This window comes from Papilio xuthus, unplaced genomic scaffold (genome assembly GCF_000836235.2).
Source record: "Papilio xuthus unplaced genomic scaffold, Pxut_1.1 DF827680.1, whole genome shotgun sequence".
Lineage (NCBI taxonomy): Eukaryota > Metazoa > Arthropoda > Insecta > Lepidoptera > Papilionidae > Papilio > Papilio xuthus.
The window spans coordinates 1098589-1113692 of NW_013530969.1; the positions used below are offsets into that span (position 1 = coordinate 1098589).

Here is a 15104-nt window from a genome sequence, read left to right on the forward strand (position 1 = left end):
GTATCTGCATTAAACATAAGTAAATTAAAATCTTATAATTAACTTTAAAAGCGATAGTAAATTAATTTCCTCGTCTTAATAACAATGGTTAAATACTTTTTCACACATTCATCGAAGTAAATTAAATTAAGCACAACATAACCTTAAAATTCCAGCTGTGACATTTATATTGGCATAGTGTTCTTTGTGTTTTCAAAGAGAATGTGTAGGATGACTATACAGCTGTTTCAACATAGCTGGGCTTACCGATGGGATAAAAATAATCCCATTGAGTAAGAATGGAATCTGGTTGCAGCGAACCAATGGTTTTCTTTTATCTTAATAATATAATAGAATAGAAATAATTTCCAGAACGGCTGTATGGATCTCGCTGAAATTTGGCATAGATTTAGAACATAGTGTAGAAGAGCACATAGGCTACTATTTAAGTTTTCTTTGAATACCACGCGGACAAAGTCACGGGCAATAACTAGTTATGGAGCAAAATTAATCAATTGGTTCAATTACAAACCTAACAACACAATATGTAATTATAAGTGTCACAGCATTGAAACTCTACTGTCAAAGTTCCGAGAAGAAGTTTTTTATCAAATAAAATCTTACAAACCATGAAGCACTTAACACTGGCACTTAAATAACTGAGATTATATAATAGACATCTTAAAATATGTTAATAGAAAAATTGTACTTAAAGTATCAAGAATATTCAAGCAATATTTTTGATAAATTTTCTATGCAGAAGTTTTAAACGAAATATGATTTAATATCAATTATTTCATTATGGATACATTGACGAGTTTAGTAAAATTATAAATTAACCTATATTTCTATGAATGTAACAAAATTTATCAAACTTGACATATATCTGTTAGTTACAACTGGTAATTGATATGAACCAATAAACTACTAAGAAAATTGCATTGCATCTGAATCGCATTTAAAACACTCATTTAAAATCTTTTCAAAACAAGCACAGAGTGTGACGGCTATATACATAAGCGTGAGACAGAGATAACTTCTCCATATCAATCTTCAGAAGCACAAAACACTGTGTTACATATACAAAACTAGATGAAGATTTTCAACACAATTAAGCACACAATTGTTCCAGTCTCATACCCTGTGACACCTGATATAGGTCACTAGTAACACAAGAGGTCCAATCATGAAACAAGAACTTCTAATTTACTTAGAGAAGGGACTGCTCAACCATTATCTTCTCATAACCGGATGGAGGAGGATACCGGAAGTTATCTAAAATGATATCCAAGATGGCACCGTCGTCAACTGAAAAAAGACATAGGCTGTCTGTGATATTTTAGAATTCATTTTTATTTTTAAAAAATTCGTTATTTACTTTGTACTACATATTTTCACTTTGGATATATTCTATTCACTACCATAAAAAAAAATTGTTTCGTTGAGAATATAAAGATTTCAATGTAAAAATTATTCACGTCTTGACAAGAATTTATCAGTTAAATTGAAAACAAACTTACCATAAAGAGCTGGATATACAGTTCCTTTAATATTCCTGACTGGAATCTCCATATTCTTTCCGTTTAAGAAAAAGTTCATCTCAACATGATCATATGCAATACCAATCACATCACCTTCAACTGGCATCACCGATATTGTACTATCAAGGTTGTCACTCTCTGGTTTATCATCAACATGATTTGGTGACTCGGTCGACACTAATAGCTCAGTAGGTGAGTCACGAGACGCAGGTCTTAAGTGATACAGTTCAATATTATCGTGGCGCACCGTACCATCACTGTTCAAGCACCATGACTCCTTATCAAAACCACCTGGAATTCATAAGAAAAAAAAATTCTAATATTACAAATGCGAATGTTTAGATGGATGTGTCTTTTAAGGTATCTCGGTGAATGGATCTTGATGAAATTTGGCATACATATAGAAAATATCCTGGAAGAACACATTGGCATATGTTATGTTTTTTTTATTTTCCGCTACTGCAACTGCTAGTTTCACTACAAATTCATAAATAGCAGTATTAAAATTGCTATAGACAAGGTCACAATATATCTAGAACAATTATATTAAACAATAAAATATAGTTACACCACTCTAGATCATATTTGGTTTAGTGTCACATGACCTTTATATGTGTGACACTGACCTAAAGTGAAGGCACTATTTGAATGTCAATAAGACACACTAATATTATAATTAAGCAACTACATTTTGAACTTTTATGACTAAATATGATTAGAAATTATGTTTTACGCAAATCAGTTTGAAGGCCAAATTCTATTCTTTCTACTCTACCCATCTTTTATAAAAGAGGAAGGATGCAAAGGGGATAGTAAGTAATTGGGGGTAAATATATAGATAGGAAAAATACCAAACTGAAAATGTTCTATTCTGTTATTAAAAGTAGACACTGTACCTGGTACTTTTAAAGCTTATGACAGGTGTCAATAAGTAGGAGAAAATCTTAAACATTCTTGAATGTGTTAATTTATGTACTAGTTATTGTTGTAAAACAAAATTAGAAGTTTTACCATGAACTCTATTCAGATCTGTATCCCTAGTAGCAAGTCCCACAGCCCATACTCCTCCTTGCTGCAGCTTTACTTCAAAGTAGGCTTTATTTTGGACTAGTGGTGCATTTCCAAGAGTGCAACCTGATCCACAGGCTCGCTGTCCACTCTTCACTAAAACAACTTCATGGCCTGGAACAAAATGGAGATGCATACTTAGTTACCCAATTAAATGTAATCTTTAGGTTAATAATTCACCCTACCTACACACTTAAAATTAAAAATAACATGAACTCAAACCATTTTAACCCAGCAAGTAGACAGCTGTTATGTTTAATAATTTTCAAAAATAGTAAAAGCAGTAATGTATTTTCAGTTATAACAGAGTAACAGAATTATAATCAATGAAAACCACAATTGATGGATTACTTCATCATAAAAAAAAAATTATTACCCATATGTAAAGAATCCAGTTGTATTGGATTCTCCTTTATCCGTACTGGAACACTTGGGGTCAACGTGAAGCCGTTTATACACCCTTTGAGACAGCAAAACATGTTTATCATTGTACTGATCTGTTTTAAACGAAAATCAATACAAGCTGACTCCGTGAAAATATTTTTTCTCTCTAACAAAGTATATATTTACTTTCATTCATTCATCTCAATTCTCAACTGTCAAATTGAAGTGATGTGACAATGACAAATAAGTGTGACAGTGACAACTATATTTTTAATTTTCCAAAGATAAGATGTTTCCATGCCATTGGTACCAAAAAATATTATAACAAAGATATTTTTATTGTTTTATTATTTAAAACAAAAAGTATAACCGATTCTGTAGGGTCCTAAAACAATATTATTAAGCAATTTGAGAATATGCCTTGCATATTATATCTCAAGGGGTTCGATTCAATTTAGATTTTACAAGTCGATTTGTTTCTTCCCTTGTAACAATATTGTATCTTTTTTGTTATCCACCAAAAAAAAGCGGATGCCTACATCCCTTTTTCAAAGCTGGATCTGTGCCTGTTACAAACAGCATTAGAGTGAGCTGGTAATCCTAGCTATGAAGAATTAATTCGACTTTGATACTTTTTAAATCAAGCAATCTTATCTTCTCAGAATTCCTTGCTTTATAACTGTGTTAAGTGACTTAACTGAATTTTAAAATAAATACAAGAAAGATATATTTTAACTACATTTATAATACACGTACATTTCAAATTGTGACTACAAATATAATTTTAAGCTAAAGTTTACATCCTGTTGTGTCTAACGGTACTTCGTTTTACTGTTTTTAAAAACTCGCATATCTCACGCCCACAGACACTGAATCATCAGGTTACATCAGAGATTCTACTGATAATTACAAAAATTACAATACTTCTTTAAAACAAAGGTAACATGAGTTAGATAGATTTTATTTTTACTAGACTAGTTTCTGAGATTACCTTCTCTTCTTAATTGGTGATTTTGGCGGGAGAGAGAAAGTATAGGAAAAGAAAATACCCCTTTTCTATATGTCCTATGCATTATTTCAACAAACACAAAAATGTAATTCACTTTTTAAGTTTATTAATGATAACCGCCAGGACGCGTTTTGTATTGTGCTAAGAATTTATTTATTAAGCGTAAACATACGAATGCCAGGAACGCGTGATGTCGAGACGAGATAAACAAACACAAACAACCAAAACATCACACACCTAAGTCAATATACTAAGCATATTACATAGTACATCGATTAACCATCTCATTTAATACGAAAAGTAAATGAATCAAGGTTAAAGAAACAGGATAATTAAACTAGAAGTTTTTTTTTAAAACGATTATCGCTGATAAATTAATCGATCAGTCAACACAATTTTTCCAATTTAAACCATCTTCAAACAGACGATTAGTCTAACAAATTCAACACAAATACCGTGGGTTTCCACGGCCGGTACACTCATACCGAAACTCTTTGCAACAATATGGGTTTCGGGAATGAAAACTCACGGATGGAACCATAGAGAAGTGGCAGCTTTTAAGTAAATAGACTAAACAAAGAAAGTGATGAACCGGCTCTACTCCGGAGAAGATTGTGGATTGAATGAGTAAAATTATTCGAATATTCAACAAGCTCTTGCCTACCAAGGGCTTATTGCGGACGATACTAATAATACTTGCCAACTTGGATTATTATTGCCAACAAGGGGAATTAGAGAAAGTTGTTGTAAGGTATGCATGAATACGAACAAGGTACAAAGTGTCCATTATGTGTAATGATTCATTTGGTCACGAATATAATTTCACCGAAATATACAGGATGGTGATAAATGATTACAACTGTTCGGTGGTCATTTATTAATGAGCCAATAAATCTTTTTTCTTTTCTTCAATACTATAAAACCGAAAATGTAAAAATATTTACAACTATAACACAAAAAATGCTATAGCTATCTGGCTATCATTAAAAAAAAAACTTATCTAGGAGTGAATTTAAATTTATTTAGATAGTCTTTTTTAATTCAGTTGGTTAAATTCGGCCAAGGTTTGCTTATAAAGTTTAGTGAAGAAAAGATACTTAAAGAATAAAACGGATATTTCGATATGGATTAAAGATGAGATATCTCATTGCTATAATTACATTTTAAATTATTTTTTTGAACTAAGATCTTATGTCTTACGGCCAAGGATAATGTCTGCTAAATGTTGCTTAGTTTTTAATGTTGGTAATTTAACAAATTTATGTATAACATTGCTTCACTTGGTGATTAGTAAAAATTTACTCCAAAATATATACCTTAGAAATAGGAGACAATGAATAAATAATGATAATTTATACAGCGAAAGTTTGTCGTACATTTTTATTACCTGTAAAAAAACTACCTAAATGTCCAGAGTCCAGAATATTTATGCACATTGCAAATATATTAAAAATAAAAAGCACGCGTTGTTTACATAAAACTGTCAAGTTTGCTTGATGAGTAAAATTAATTACAAAATCTTAGCTAATCACCGATTGACTCCTAAATAATAAATAGATAAATCCTATGGAAAGTACCGTACTTTTTAGGTTTTTCCAGTTTTTAGAACAACGTAGTCGTATAAAATAACCATTTAATACTTTCAGGCCGAATCGCCGAGACCCGAGCGAAGCAACGTGCGCTAGCGTACCAAAGAAAGCCGCGATTAGCAATGCCAACACGTATACTGTCAACGCTCTGCCAACAGAATGTTCTAGAATTCTAATAGGGAATTTTTCATATATCAAGGATCTAATAATATTTATTCGTTGCGATACATTAGTACGATAAGTAAACAAGCTCAGCGTTTTTGCACAATATGTATTGAAGTTAGGAACAACGGCTATCAATTTGGCATAGAGTACAATTAGTCCGTTTCGTCACCAGGATTTTATCCAAAATATAAAATACGATTCCTAAGGTCTTACTTAAGTTTATAAGAATTAAGTGTGAAGAAATTGAAGTCGTCTGAGATGTTAACCAGTGTATTAACCACTGGCGAAAATTTCTAAATTACATTGTCGATCTTTATAAATATGTTTTTGTTTTTTCGATCTGCAATGACAACAATTGCTGATTGGTACTGGTGATACTGGTTATATTTCTAAATTATCCATGTCCGCAGCCTTAAGGAAAAAAAAAGTGAAACATACATTACAACGCCAGGTATTAGTCAGCAAAATTTCGTACTCAATTATCTGTTAGAACCACCCTGAGACCGCGAGGGTTGGATGGTGCGTGCTTGCTTCCTCTATATAAAACGAATGCGCGGCGACGGCGCATCAGTTTGTGACCGATTCGGAAGACAGACGCATACGTAAGTAAAACCTCCTCTGTCACATTTTTATAACCAGCCAGTATTGTATAATAGAATTTTTTTTTTCAAAAAAATAATATTTTGTGAGTGTTAACTTCGTAATTTGAGTGTAGTTTTTTTAATAGTGTAAAGAAATTAAATTTATATAGGTTTATTAAGGACTGAAGTCATGGGTGGAATGAACCACTTAGTCAAAGGGCCAAGGTCACTTTCTACTCAATCCAGGACCGGTCTTATAATCCCGGTACCTTTGCCTCAGCTTGCGCAATGCATGTGGTGCAGTTAAAGAAAATTTGTTTGTAAACAACTTTGCCGTACAGCCACAATAATTATACTTATTTTTTAGTAGAAATAATTGACCTTATATTCTACTAATATTTTATTAAGTCTCGGTTATTTAATATTATCAAAAATCTAGACTTTAATATTTGAAATTAATTAAACGAGTTTACTCTTTGACCTTTTGAAAACAATTATTATTTTGTAGCTTCTGAAATGCGGATGTGCTATTGATACATACAAGACAACATGCATACAAGAAAATTAATGAGTTTATATTACTTAAGGCTTTAGGTATTTTAATTTTATAATTTTTACGACAAATGGTAATCTGTTTCATTTTTAGTTAAATAATATACATACTAATATTCAGTTCTTCGACCCTAACTGTTGTTATTCGAGTAAAATTATAAATCAAAGAAACTATCCGGTTATATTGTATTTATGAATATCACGCAGCTTTATTGCGAAATCTTTAAAAACAACGATAAATTTTAGATGCTTTTAATATGTTCAAAGTTGACTTTAAACGAATGAGATAAAGTAAAATAAAATACGGAAACATAATATAATATAAGAAATATTTTATAATTTAAATAATTAATAAGCTTAAATATTTTTTACTCGTAATATTTTATATTTTTGTTTAGTTTCAAAAAAATAACCTTTTCGGACGGATCATCGCACAGAACCCTTTTTTTTCTGATCTATATTTAGAATGTTTCTCCCTTGACAGACGATGACGGCGAGATGGATACTATTGTTGGCAGTGGTGGCGGCGGCGCACGCGCAATTCCCCAACGGACGCATCCTCGAGCCCCCAATACCCTCACATTGCGTCAACAGAGTCATACACGAAAGATATGCCGACAGTAAGTACCATTCTCATCAGCACGTCCCGACCGAGGAGCACGAATCTATCCCATGGTGTAACCCCGAATTAGGCCAGCGTAGTTGAATAATCCCTAGTCATTTTTAATAACTATATATACTCCCGACAGTAATTGTTTTTTTTTTAATTTTATTTGTATTGTTTGCTTTTTATTGTGTACAGCAAAGAATTGGAACAAGCTGCTGGTGCCAGTTTACGTATGTTCATTCTATTGTGATTAAGACTTATCATAAAGTAGTTCTAGACTAGAAAACTTAAGCATCCTCACTTCGCGGACAAATTATTTATCAACTGACATTCTTGGTCATCTTCAATAATACTATACGAAACACATTATAATGTTCTATTTGTCAGATATACTGCCAATTTATTCCAAGATCGCGTGAAAAAAAGTGTTTAAAATGTAACATAAGTTGACTAAAACATTTAAATGATCATAAAATATGTCTCGATTTAAAACTGGGAATTTCCCGTGTTCGATAAACTTTAAGCTAAATTAATTTTTTCTTAAGAAATTTTTAAAGCGTATTTTAATAAACAAAAATAGAGAATACAAGTTTTGACACAATTTTTTTTAATACACGTAAGCTTAAAAAAAATATTTAAAACATTCTTATTTGTTTTACAATCCTTCTAAATTTACATGTTGGCATACATTTGATATAAAAATGGATGTTTATTCGTTTTTATCTAATTTAGCGATTTTAATTATCATCATGAATAATTATTCATGGAACACTTAAATTATGTAAAAAGAGGAACGGCAAAGACATGTCTTCCGTTAGAAAATTTCATTTTTATCACTTACTAGCTCTCGCCCGCGACTCCGACCGCGTGGATGTATAAAAAAAACATAATACGTGTAGCCTATGTGTTTTTAAAGACTACTTTCTATGCGTATGCCAAATTTAATCGACATCCATTCAGCCGTTACAAAGATATCTTCAAACACCCATCCATCCATCCACATCACATCAGCTCATCACTCATCAAAAAGCAGCTCTTCAAGGCATAAATTCGAAAAAGAAAAATAATAAATAGCATACTATGTCCGTCTCCTGGCTCTTATCTACCTCCTCACCAATTTTCAAAATATCGGTAAAGCCGTTCTTGAGTTATTAACACGACTTTCTTTTATATATATAGATTTCGTAATAATTATTGGATATTGTATATTACAAATTGCTAGTGTTATACATACACATGAGAAAAAGTGATTTACCGGAATCATTTCATAATTCCAGAATTTTCGCATAAAATGTAAATTTTATGGTTAATATATTGATGCTTTGTATCGAAGGAAGTTATAATTACCCTCGTGATAAAAATACTAAGCCATATTAATCGGCGTTAAAAATGAATCCCGAAACATTGTCTCTTAGAACCGGATTGACTACAATTGAGAAAGTTGAGACGACTATAGAAATTTTAAAACGTCTTTACTGACAATGCCTACTATTGTTGGAAAGTTAATACTGATTGATAAATATGACACTAACCTAACCTAAAATATCCGAGTTTATATCTTACTTAATATTATAAATGCGAATTGGTTGGATGTTTGTTTGAAGATATCTCAAGTGTATGGATCACGCTGAAATTTGGCATAGAAGTAGAATGTAGCCTGGAAGGACACAGGCTACTAATTACATTTTTATTCAATTCCGCGCGGGCGGAGTCGCAGGCGACAGCTAATACTATACATCAAAAAATAATTGCCATGACAATAGTATACATTATGCTTAGTTGACATATCTTATTTAATTAGAAATTAACCTACCATCTTGCTTTTGTAATGTCTGTCTGGATTAAAAGACATAAACGCATATTATTAACATTAAACAGCATGTTTTCGATGATACAGTGGGTTCAAGTTCAATCTATTTGCGTACGTAATGGAAATGGAATAAGTTCAATATTTTAAATGCCTACTACTTAAAAAAAACAACAAGTGACTTATACTCGATCATTATTGTCAAAACTTTACAGATATTACAAACATTTTATCGTACTTCTCAATTTATACGCAGAAAAGGTTACTTGCAACTTAAGCTTTCGTGAAACGACGTGCTCCAAGTTATCTCGATATCAATCCCGGATGTCAGATAACGTAACCTGTTTCTGACATGGAATTTGAGTAATTCTACAACTTGATAACATTGTACTTAAAGTACCTTTCTTTAGTTAAAAAAGCTTTGTCATAACTCGTAACTAAAAGATATTTTTCTAATTTATCTTTTCTTTTATCTCTGTCCACTCTATGATAACACAGTCGTGAGTCCTTACTACGATACAATATAATAACTTAAATATCATATAAATAACTATTACATAACAATACAATTTAATTATTCCGTTGTGTTGCGTAATGAAAAACATCAAATGATCGACAAAAACATAATAAAAACATCTTCTCGCATAATATTCTTATTCTTACTTACTAAGTATATTATTGTTACTATCAAGGATATGACCTTTTAAAACGCCGGTTAACAACTTGATGAGAATATCTAGAATGTATTGTACGGCCCGGATAGCTCAGTCGGTAGAGCATTGGACTTTTAATCCAAGGGTCCAGGGTTCAAGTCCCTGTTCGGGCGACTCTTTTTCTTGATTTTAAGTTAATTTCAATTCATATTTAGATAAGTTTACGCAACCTTTGTGTAAATTATGTAAAAAGATAAAGGAGTTTATAATTATTTTATCAATAGATTTTTTAATGTTTTGGATAGAACAATCAATTACGTTGAAACATATTTTAGTGTAAATTCTTTGACTATGAAATGCATTATGAGTAACGTTTACAAATTGTTTTATGGTTTCTAGTTTTCACACTGTCAAAACCAATCCTAAAGAGGGTCAAGGAATTCATGTTTAATACTTTTTGATTTTGTAGATAAGGGTTATTTCTTCTCGTGGCGCGACCCCGCTCTGCGTGGTGTGGAAGAGGACTGGCTGAGTGCAAGGAACTACTGCCGGCAACGCTGCATGGACCTCGTCTCCTTGGAGACCAGCGACGAGAACGAGTGGGTGAAAGCGCGCATCATTCAAGACAAGGTAGGTTTCAAATCTCCTGTATTTTAAGTCCAACAATTATTATGTCAGCCTTTAGTAGTATTCGTGTACCAAATTTCCGTTAGTCTGTCCTAGCAAGATTTGCAATATGTAATTTTTTTAGCAATATCTATAATATTATACAATTTCACTTTACGAATAATAGGCCTGTTGAATTTATTTCGAAAAAAAAATATTGTGATTCAAGTAAAAACAAATGATTGGGTTTAACTGTATGTATGCTTTTCCTTAGTTATTTTTCAAGAAGTAGCATAAAGCGTAGTTTATACATTTGGAGCACGCGTCCGTCGTCCAAGGCGTAATCGATTTACTCCACAGTTTCCACGATTGTTCCATCCATTTACATGTATTTAGGGATAATCGAGAGATAAACGCGTAGCATTAGCGACAATGAATTTCCAGCCTTGACCCGCTTGACTACAGCGCGTCAAAAATTAGGAAAACACTCACGTGTGGTCGTGTCACGAGTTCACCAGCACCACTCACCGCCGCACATCCTGACCGTGACGTGAAAACGAAGTATTTCCAAAGCAATAGAAAACAAACAAGCAATAGAAAGTGTACAAAATTTCTTACCATCGTACCGTATCGAATTTAAACAGTTTTGTTTTGGATAAATCAATAGCGCTTTAGCTCATTTGAAAACGAAGAGAACTCTCGATTGTAATAATATCGCACGGCTCCGGTGACACAAGATGGTTTTTAAATATTTTCCCTTTTCAGATTTCACTGTTTGTTATCGACAGAATGGCCTCTTGTTTCGTGGGAAACCGTTTTTCTCGCAAAGTGTTTCATCTTTTTTAATGTCATGTCGATTTGCGATATTAATCTAACATGTAGCATTGTGATTAGCCTACCCGAGAGTCCAAGTTTGATGCCAAATAAAAATAACTTTCGTATTATTTTTGTTTCTGCAGACTTGAAAAGATAAGAAAGTAGACAAGATAACATTAAATTAACAAATATTTTGAAAAAAACCAAAGATTTAAGACTATATGTAATTATAGAAATAAGGATGTATAATAAAATAAATAAATTCTATTTGGGAAATAAAAAATCCATGATTCGTCAATTTAATTTAGTCGAGAAAAAAAAATTTGAAAAAAATTGTATAACATACAACAGAAATGTTGGTCACCTTTTTTGCTGATGAAGGAACTAGATTATGGCGCTAGTTAATTACATAACAGAAATAGTTGCATCTGGTTTCCATGTTCATGATGCCATTTACACTGCAGCGCAACCAGTTTTTGCTCATGATAAACTAAAACTCATTACACCACGTTTAAAAATTATAAAACAAGAATAGACATCAACCAAAGATTTATGAGATAAAAATAACTTTATTCATAGTTCTAGCATTTCGAGAATAATTTATTATTAAAACTACATTAAGGATGACCCTTAGTTACTATTTTTTCGTACGTGCAGTTTCCTTAGCAAACATAACAGAAACATTTTATTTTGCAGGTGAAATACATCTGGACGTCGGGCCGCCTGTGCGATTTCAAGGGCTGCAACCGACCTGACCTGCTACCCAATGAGATCAACGGCTGGTTCTGGACCGCTGAGCTGCAGAAGTTGCCGCCCACCACCAACAGACAACAGAACGACTGGTCCGAAGGCGGCGGCATCGGCAAACCGCAACCTGATAATCGGGTAAGGAAACATCCAAAAAATTACAAATTATTAATTCAATTACTATGGATTATTTTTGCAATTTAGCTACTACTGAACAAATAAAAATACTGAATATACGAAATTTGTATGTTGACGGAAATAATATGTCACGCACTTTCGTTTATGCAAATTAAATTAGCTATCTTCTTGATATGCGTACTCTTGTTCTAATATAACTAACTTCTGATCTTCTGTATTTAAATCCGGAATGTTAAACTGTTAACAAATACCTACCGGTCCCTTGCTAGCTTATTCAAAGAATATAAGGAAAGTAATGATGTAACGGGAATACAATAACGTAGTCATAACTTTACGTAACCCATCCGCGTCAACGTATGACTCAATTCCGCGAACCGTTAAGTAATACTTACCGTAAAACGTTCACCGCAACGGCGTAGCGTCGCAGCGGATGTCACGCAATGAAAACGAAAGCGTTGTAAATATTTATGGGGCTGCGAAATATTCGCCGAAGGGCATACCCGCATGGTACATACGCTTTCTATCGCGCGACAAAAGCTTATCTGTATGCCGTCAACGTTGAATACTGTTTGCGTCTCACTTTCGCCCACATACGTAATCCACGTCGCACATCTCCTACATCCGCCTGTAGCCACTCAATAGTCATCAATGTTTGACACATTGTGTAATTACTTATGCAATGACGACACTAAACATAATAACGCGAAAATATGTTTTTAATTTGCTAAAGCCATGCAAAGAAAACATAATAAACCTACAAAACATTATAAACTAATACATTTTAACTTAAATAAAGACGTCAGACTGTATCGCCATCGCCACATTTTACACTTCTCATAAAAATGTACTCATTTGTACCCATGTTTATTCATCCATTTTTGCAAATATACAGTCGAAACTGGCATAACGAGAGTCCAAAGAATCGCGACATTTTTCTTACTTACAGTTTCTCTCTAACCCGTGTTTCTCGCTTGCGAAGCATCCGTCGGGACCTGTCAATGACTCTCGATTATCCCAATTCGACTGCATATATGTATTTTCATGTTGATTGCAAAAACCCACTTATTTACTTTTGCTACAGGAACTTCACCAAGGCGGCGCTGCGGAGCACTGTGTGGCTATCCTGAACAACTTCTACAACGACGGTGTACATTGGCACGACGTAGCCTGCCATCACCGCAAACCTTTCGTGTGCGAGGAAAACGACGCTCTCCTCAAATACGTCAGATACACGAACCCCAATTTACGAGTGTAATTATTTAAAAATAAATAACATAAGTACATAAAATCGATTCACAAAGTATATACTTTGTATTCGGTTTAAACCAAAAACATGTAAAAGAAATTTTACCGCAGAGAAATAAACTGGACATATGCAAATTGGTTACAAACATTAGCAAATTGGTAAACACTGTCTCTGTGTAATAGAAACTATTTTCTACACTTTCATGTTTAGTCTTAAGTTTTACCTCATTACATATTATATTTATTACAGTATTGTAAAACTTTGAATGCAGTCCATAATTACAAGAAAATTTGTGTTATTTTAAGTATTTATAATCTTTTAATAAAGACTGCTAAAAGTATATTGTTTTTTTATTATAACTTTCATCCATATATCCAATCCAACATTCATATTTTGTAATTACTCTTATCACAAAAGATTTGATCATTTTTACCTAATTTTTATCATTATAAAAGTGAAATGGGATTCAGGTTTCTGAAATCAATTGGGACTAGAAAAAAAAGTGTTTATAAACCATTGTTTTATTTACGGATAACAATTTATATATAAGAATTTACATTAAGCTGGTAAGGTAAATCTAAACCGATATTCAAAAGATCTGGGCCCAATTTTCTTACTCATTACAAACCATAGACACATGTTGCAGAAGAAAATAACAGTTAATATTATTGTTATATGCATCATACGGCACAATCGAAGAAAACTTAACTTCAGACTTAAACTGTAACAATTAAATCCAGTAGTTAGGTATTATCTCTCGAGTATCTTATGCCTAATCCTATAATTGTATAATTAAATTAACATATAGGAATTATACTCACTCTCGGTTTGCAAAAGCATCTATATCAGATATAATAGACATGCTAGAACTTGGTGGATCAGGCAACAACATGTAATCTTTATCAAATTGTTCTTGGAGGCAACAAATTCTTTCCATGACAAATAATAAGAGAATAGCCCAGAAATACTCAAACTCAAACACCATGTCTGTCATTTTTTCCCTTCAACCATGATAATATGATAGCCGAACTTCGTTTTAATGGGTGGATCCGTGTATATAGGGTTGGTGACTGATGATATAGGAAGAGCAAATGCTGCATCCTGGAAAGGGCCAACCATAGACCCACGGGTCATCCAACCCAAATCTCCGCCTTGTCTGGCTTTGTCTTCACTGTATGCTGCCGCTACATCTGGAAACTTTTGGCCAGCTTTTAATTTTTCTAGTGCTTCCAAACATTTAGATTGTTTTTCACATAAAATATGACGTACTTTGACAGCTGTCCCACCTTTTTTTTCTTTCGCAGCAGATTCTAAAATTTAAAATCAGATGCTTCAATTGTTTGAATGACTACCATAGAATATTAGGTAGCAAAATTAGTATTTATTTGTTTCACGTTGAATTCTAACCTAACCTTTTGCATCGCCGCCGGATTTCCCACCACTGGATTTACCTCCTCCCGCCTTAGCTTGTTTTTCCGGTTGCTTTTTAGGCGGCATTTTAGATGGGATTAAATAAAATCTTAATTAATTTATTTCGAAAAATCTATTTAACGCATCCAATGTTTGATAACATATCAGCATTATTTTATTGACAGTTGACAGCTACTGGCAACAAA

At 32.9% G+C, this 15104-nt stretch overlaps 3 protein-coding genes and 1 non-coding gene across 6 annotated transcripts; 2 read left to right on the forward strand and 2 right to left on the reverse strand.

Moving 5' to 3' along the window:
* Window positions 1-794: 794 nt before the first annotated feature.
* On the reverse strand, window positions 795-3162 carry LOC106117486 (SPRY domain-containing protein 7). The gene is made up of 4 exons (XM_013311830.1): window positions 2965-3162; window positions 2532-2702; window positions 1500-1811; window positions 795-1287 (listed from the first exon to the last, which is right to left on the reverse strand). The coding sequence occupies exons 1-4, from the start codon at window positions 3074-3076 to the stop codon at window positions 1190-1192; spliced, it is 693 nt and encodes a 230-aa protein (XP_013167284.1). The 5' UTR covers window positions 3077-3162; the 3' UTR covers window positions 795-1189.
* A 3078-nt stretch (window positions 3163-6240) lies between these two features.
* Window positions 6241-13828, forward strand: CTL16 (C-type lectin 16). Of its 2 annotated transcripts, XM_013311064.1 has the most exons (5): window positions 6241-6337; window positions 7353-7488; window positions 10405-10565; window positions 12054-12242; window positions 13324-13828. In XM_013311064.1, the coding sequence occupies exons 2-5, from the start codon at window positions 7356-7358 to the stop codon at window positions 13495-13497; spliced, it is 657 nt and encodes a 218-aa protein (XP_013166518.1). In that variant the 5' UTR covers window positions 6241-6337; window positions 7353-7355; the 3' UTR covers window positions 13498-13828.
* TRNAK-UUU (transfer RNA lysine (anticodon UUU)) lies at window positions 10036-10108 on the forward strand. The gene has a single exon. It is a non-coding gene; the product is annotated as a tRNA-Lys (tRNA).
* A 170-nt stretch (window positions 13829-13998) lies between the features above and the next one.
* Window positions 13999-15091, reverse strand: LOC106117025 (peptidyl-prolyl cis-trans isomerase NIMA-interacting 4). 2 transcript variants are annotated; one of them, XR_001227851.1, is made up of 3 exons: window positions 14901-15091; window positions 14310-14798; window positions 13999-14209 (listed from the first exon to the last, which is right to left on the reverse strand). XR_001227851.1 is itself a non-coding variant. In NM_001312439.1 (3 exon segments), coding segments are annotated over 3 exon segments (327 nt in total). In that variant the 5' UTR covers window positions 14910-14929; the 3' UTR covers window positions 14046-14478.
* Between the last annotated feature and the right edge of the window lie 13 nt (window positions 15092-15104).

Coding starts and splice junctions, on each gene's coding strand:
- LOC106117486 (XM_013311830.1), bottom strand. CDS start 3,076: ATGATAAACATGTTTTGCTGTCTCAAAGGGTGTATAAACGGCTTCACG. Junction 2,703..2,964: donor ACTGGATTCTTTACATATGG/GTAATAATTTTT, acceptor ATTTTGTTCCAG/GCCATGAAGTTGTTTTAGTG. Junction 1,288..1,499: donor TGTATATCCAGCTCTTTATG/GTAAGTTTGTTT, acceptor GTCTTTTTTCAG/TTGACGACGGTGCCATCTTG.
- CTL16 (XM_013311064.1), top strand. CDS start 7,356: ATGACGGCGAGATGGATACTATTGTTGGCAGTGGTGGCGGCGGCGCAC. Junction 10,566..12,053: donor CGCGCATCATTCAAGACAAG/GTAGGTTTCAAA, acceptor TTTATTTTGCAG/GTGAAATACATCTGGACGTC. Junction 12,243..13,323: donor AACCGCAACCTGATAATCGG/GTAAGGAAACAT, acceptor CTTTTGCTACAG/GAACTTCACCAAGGCGGCGC.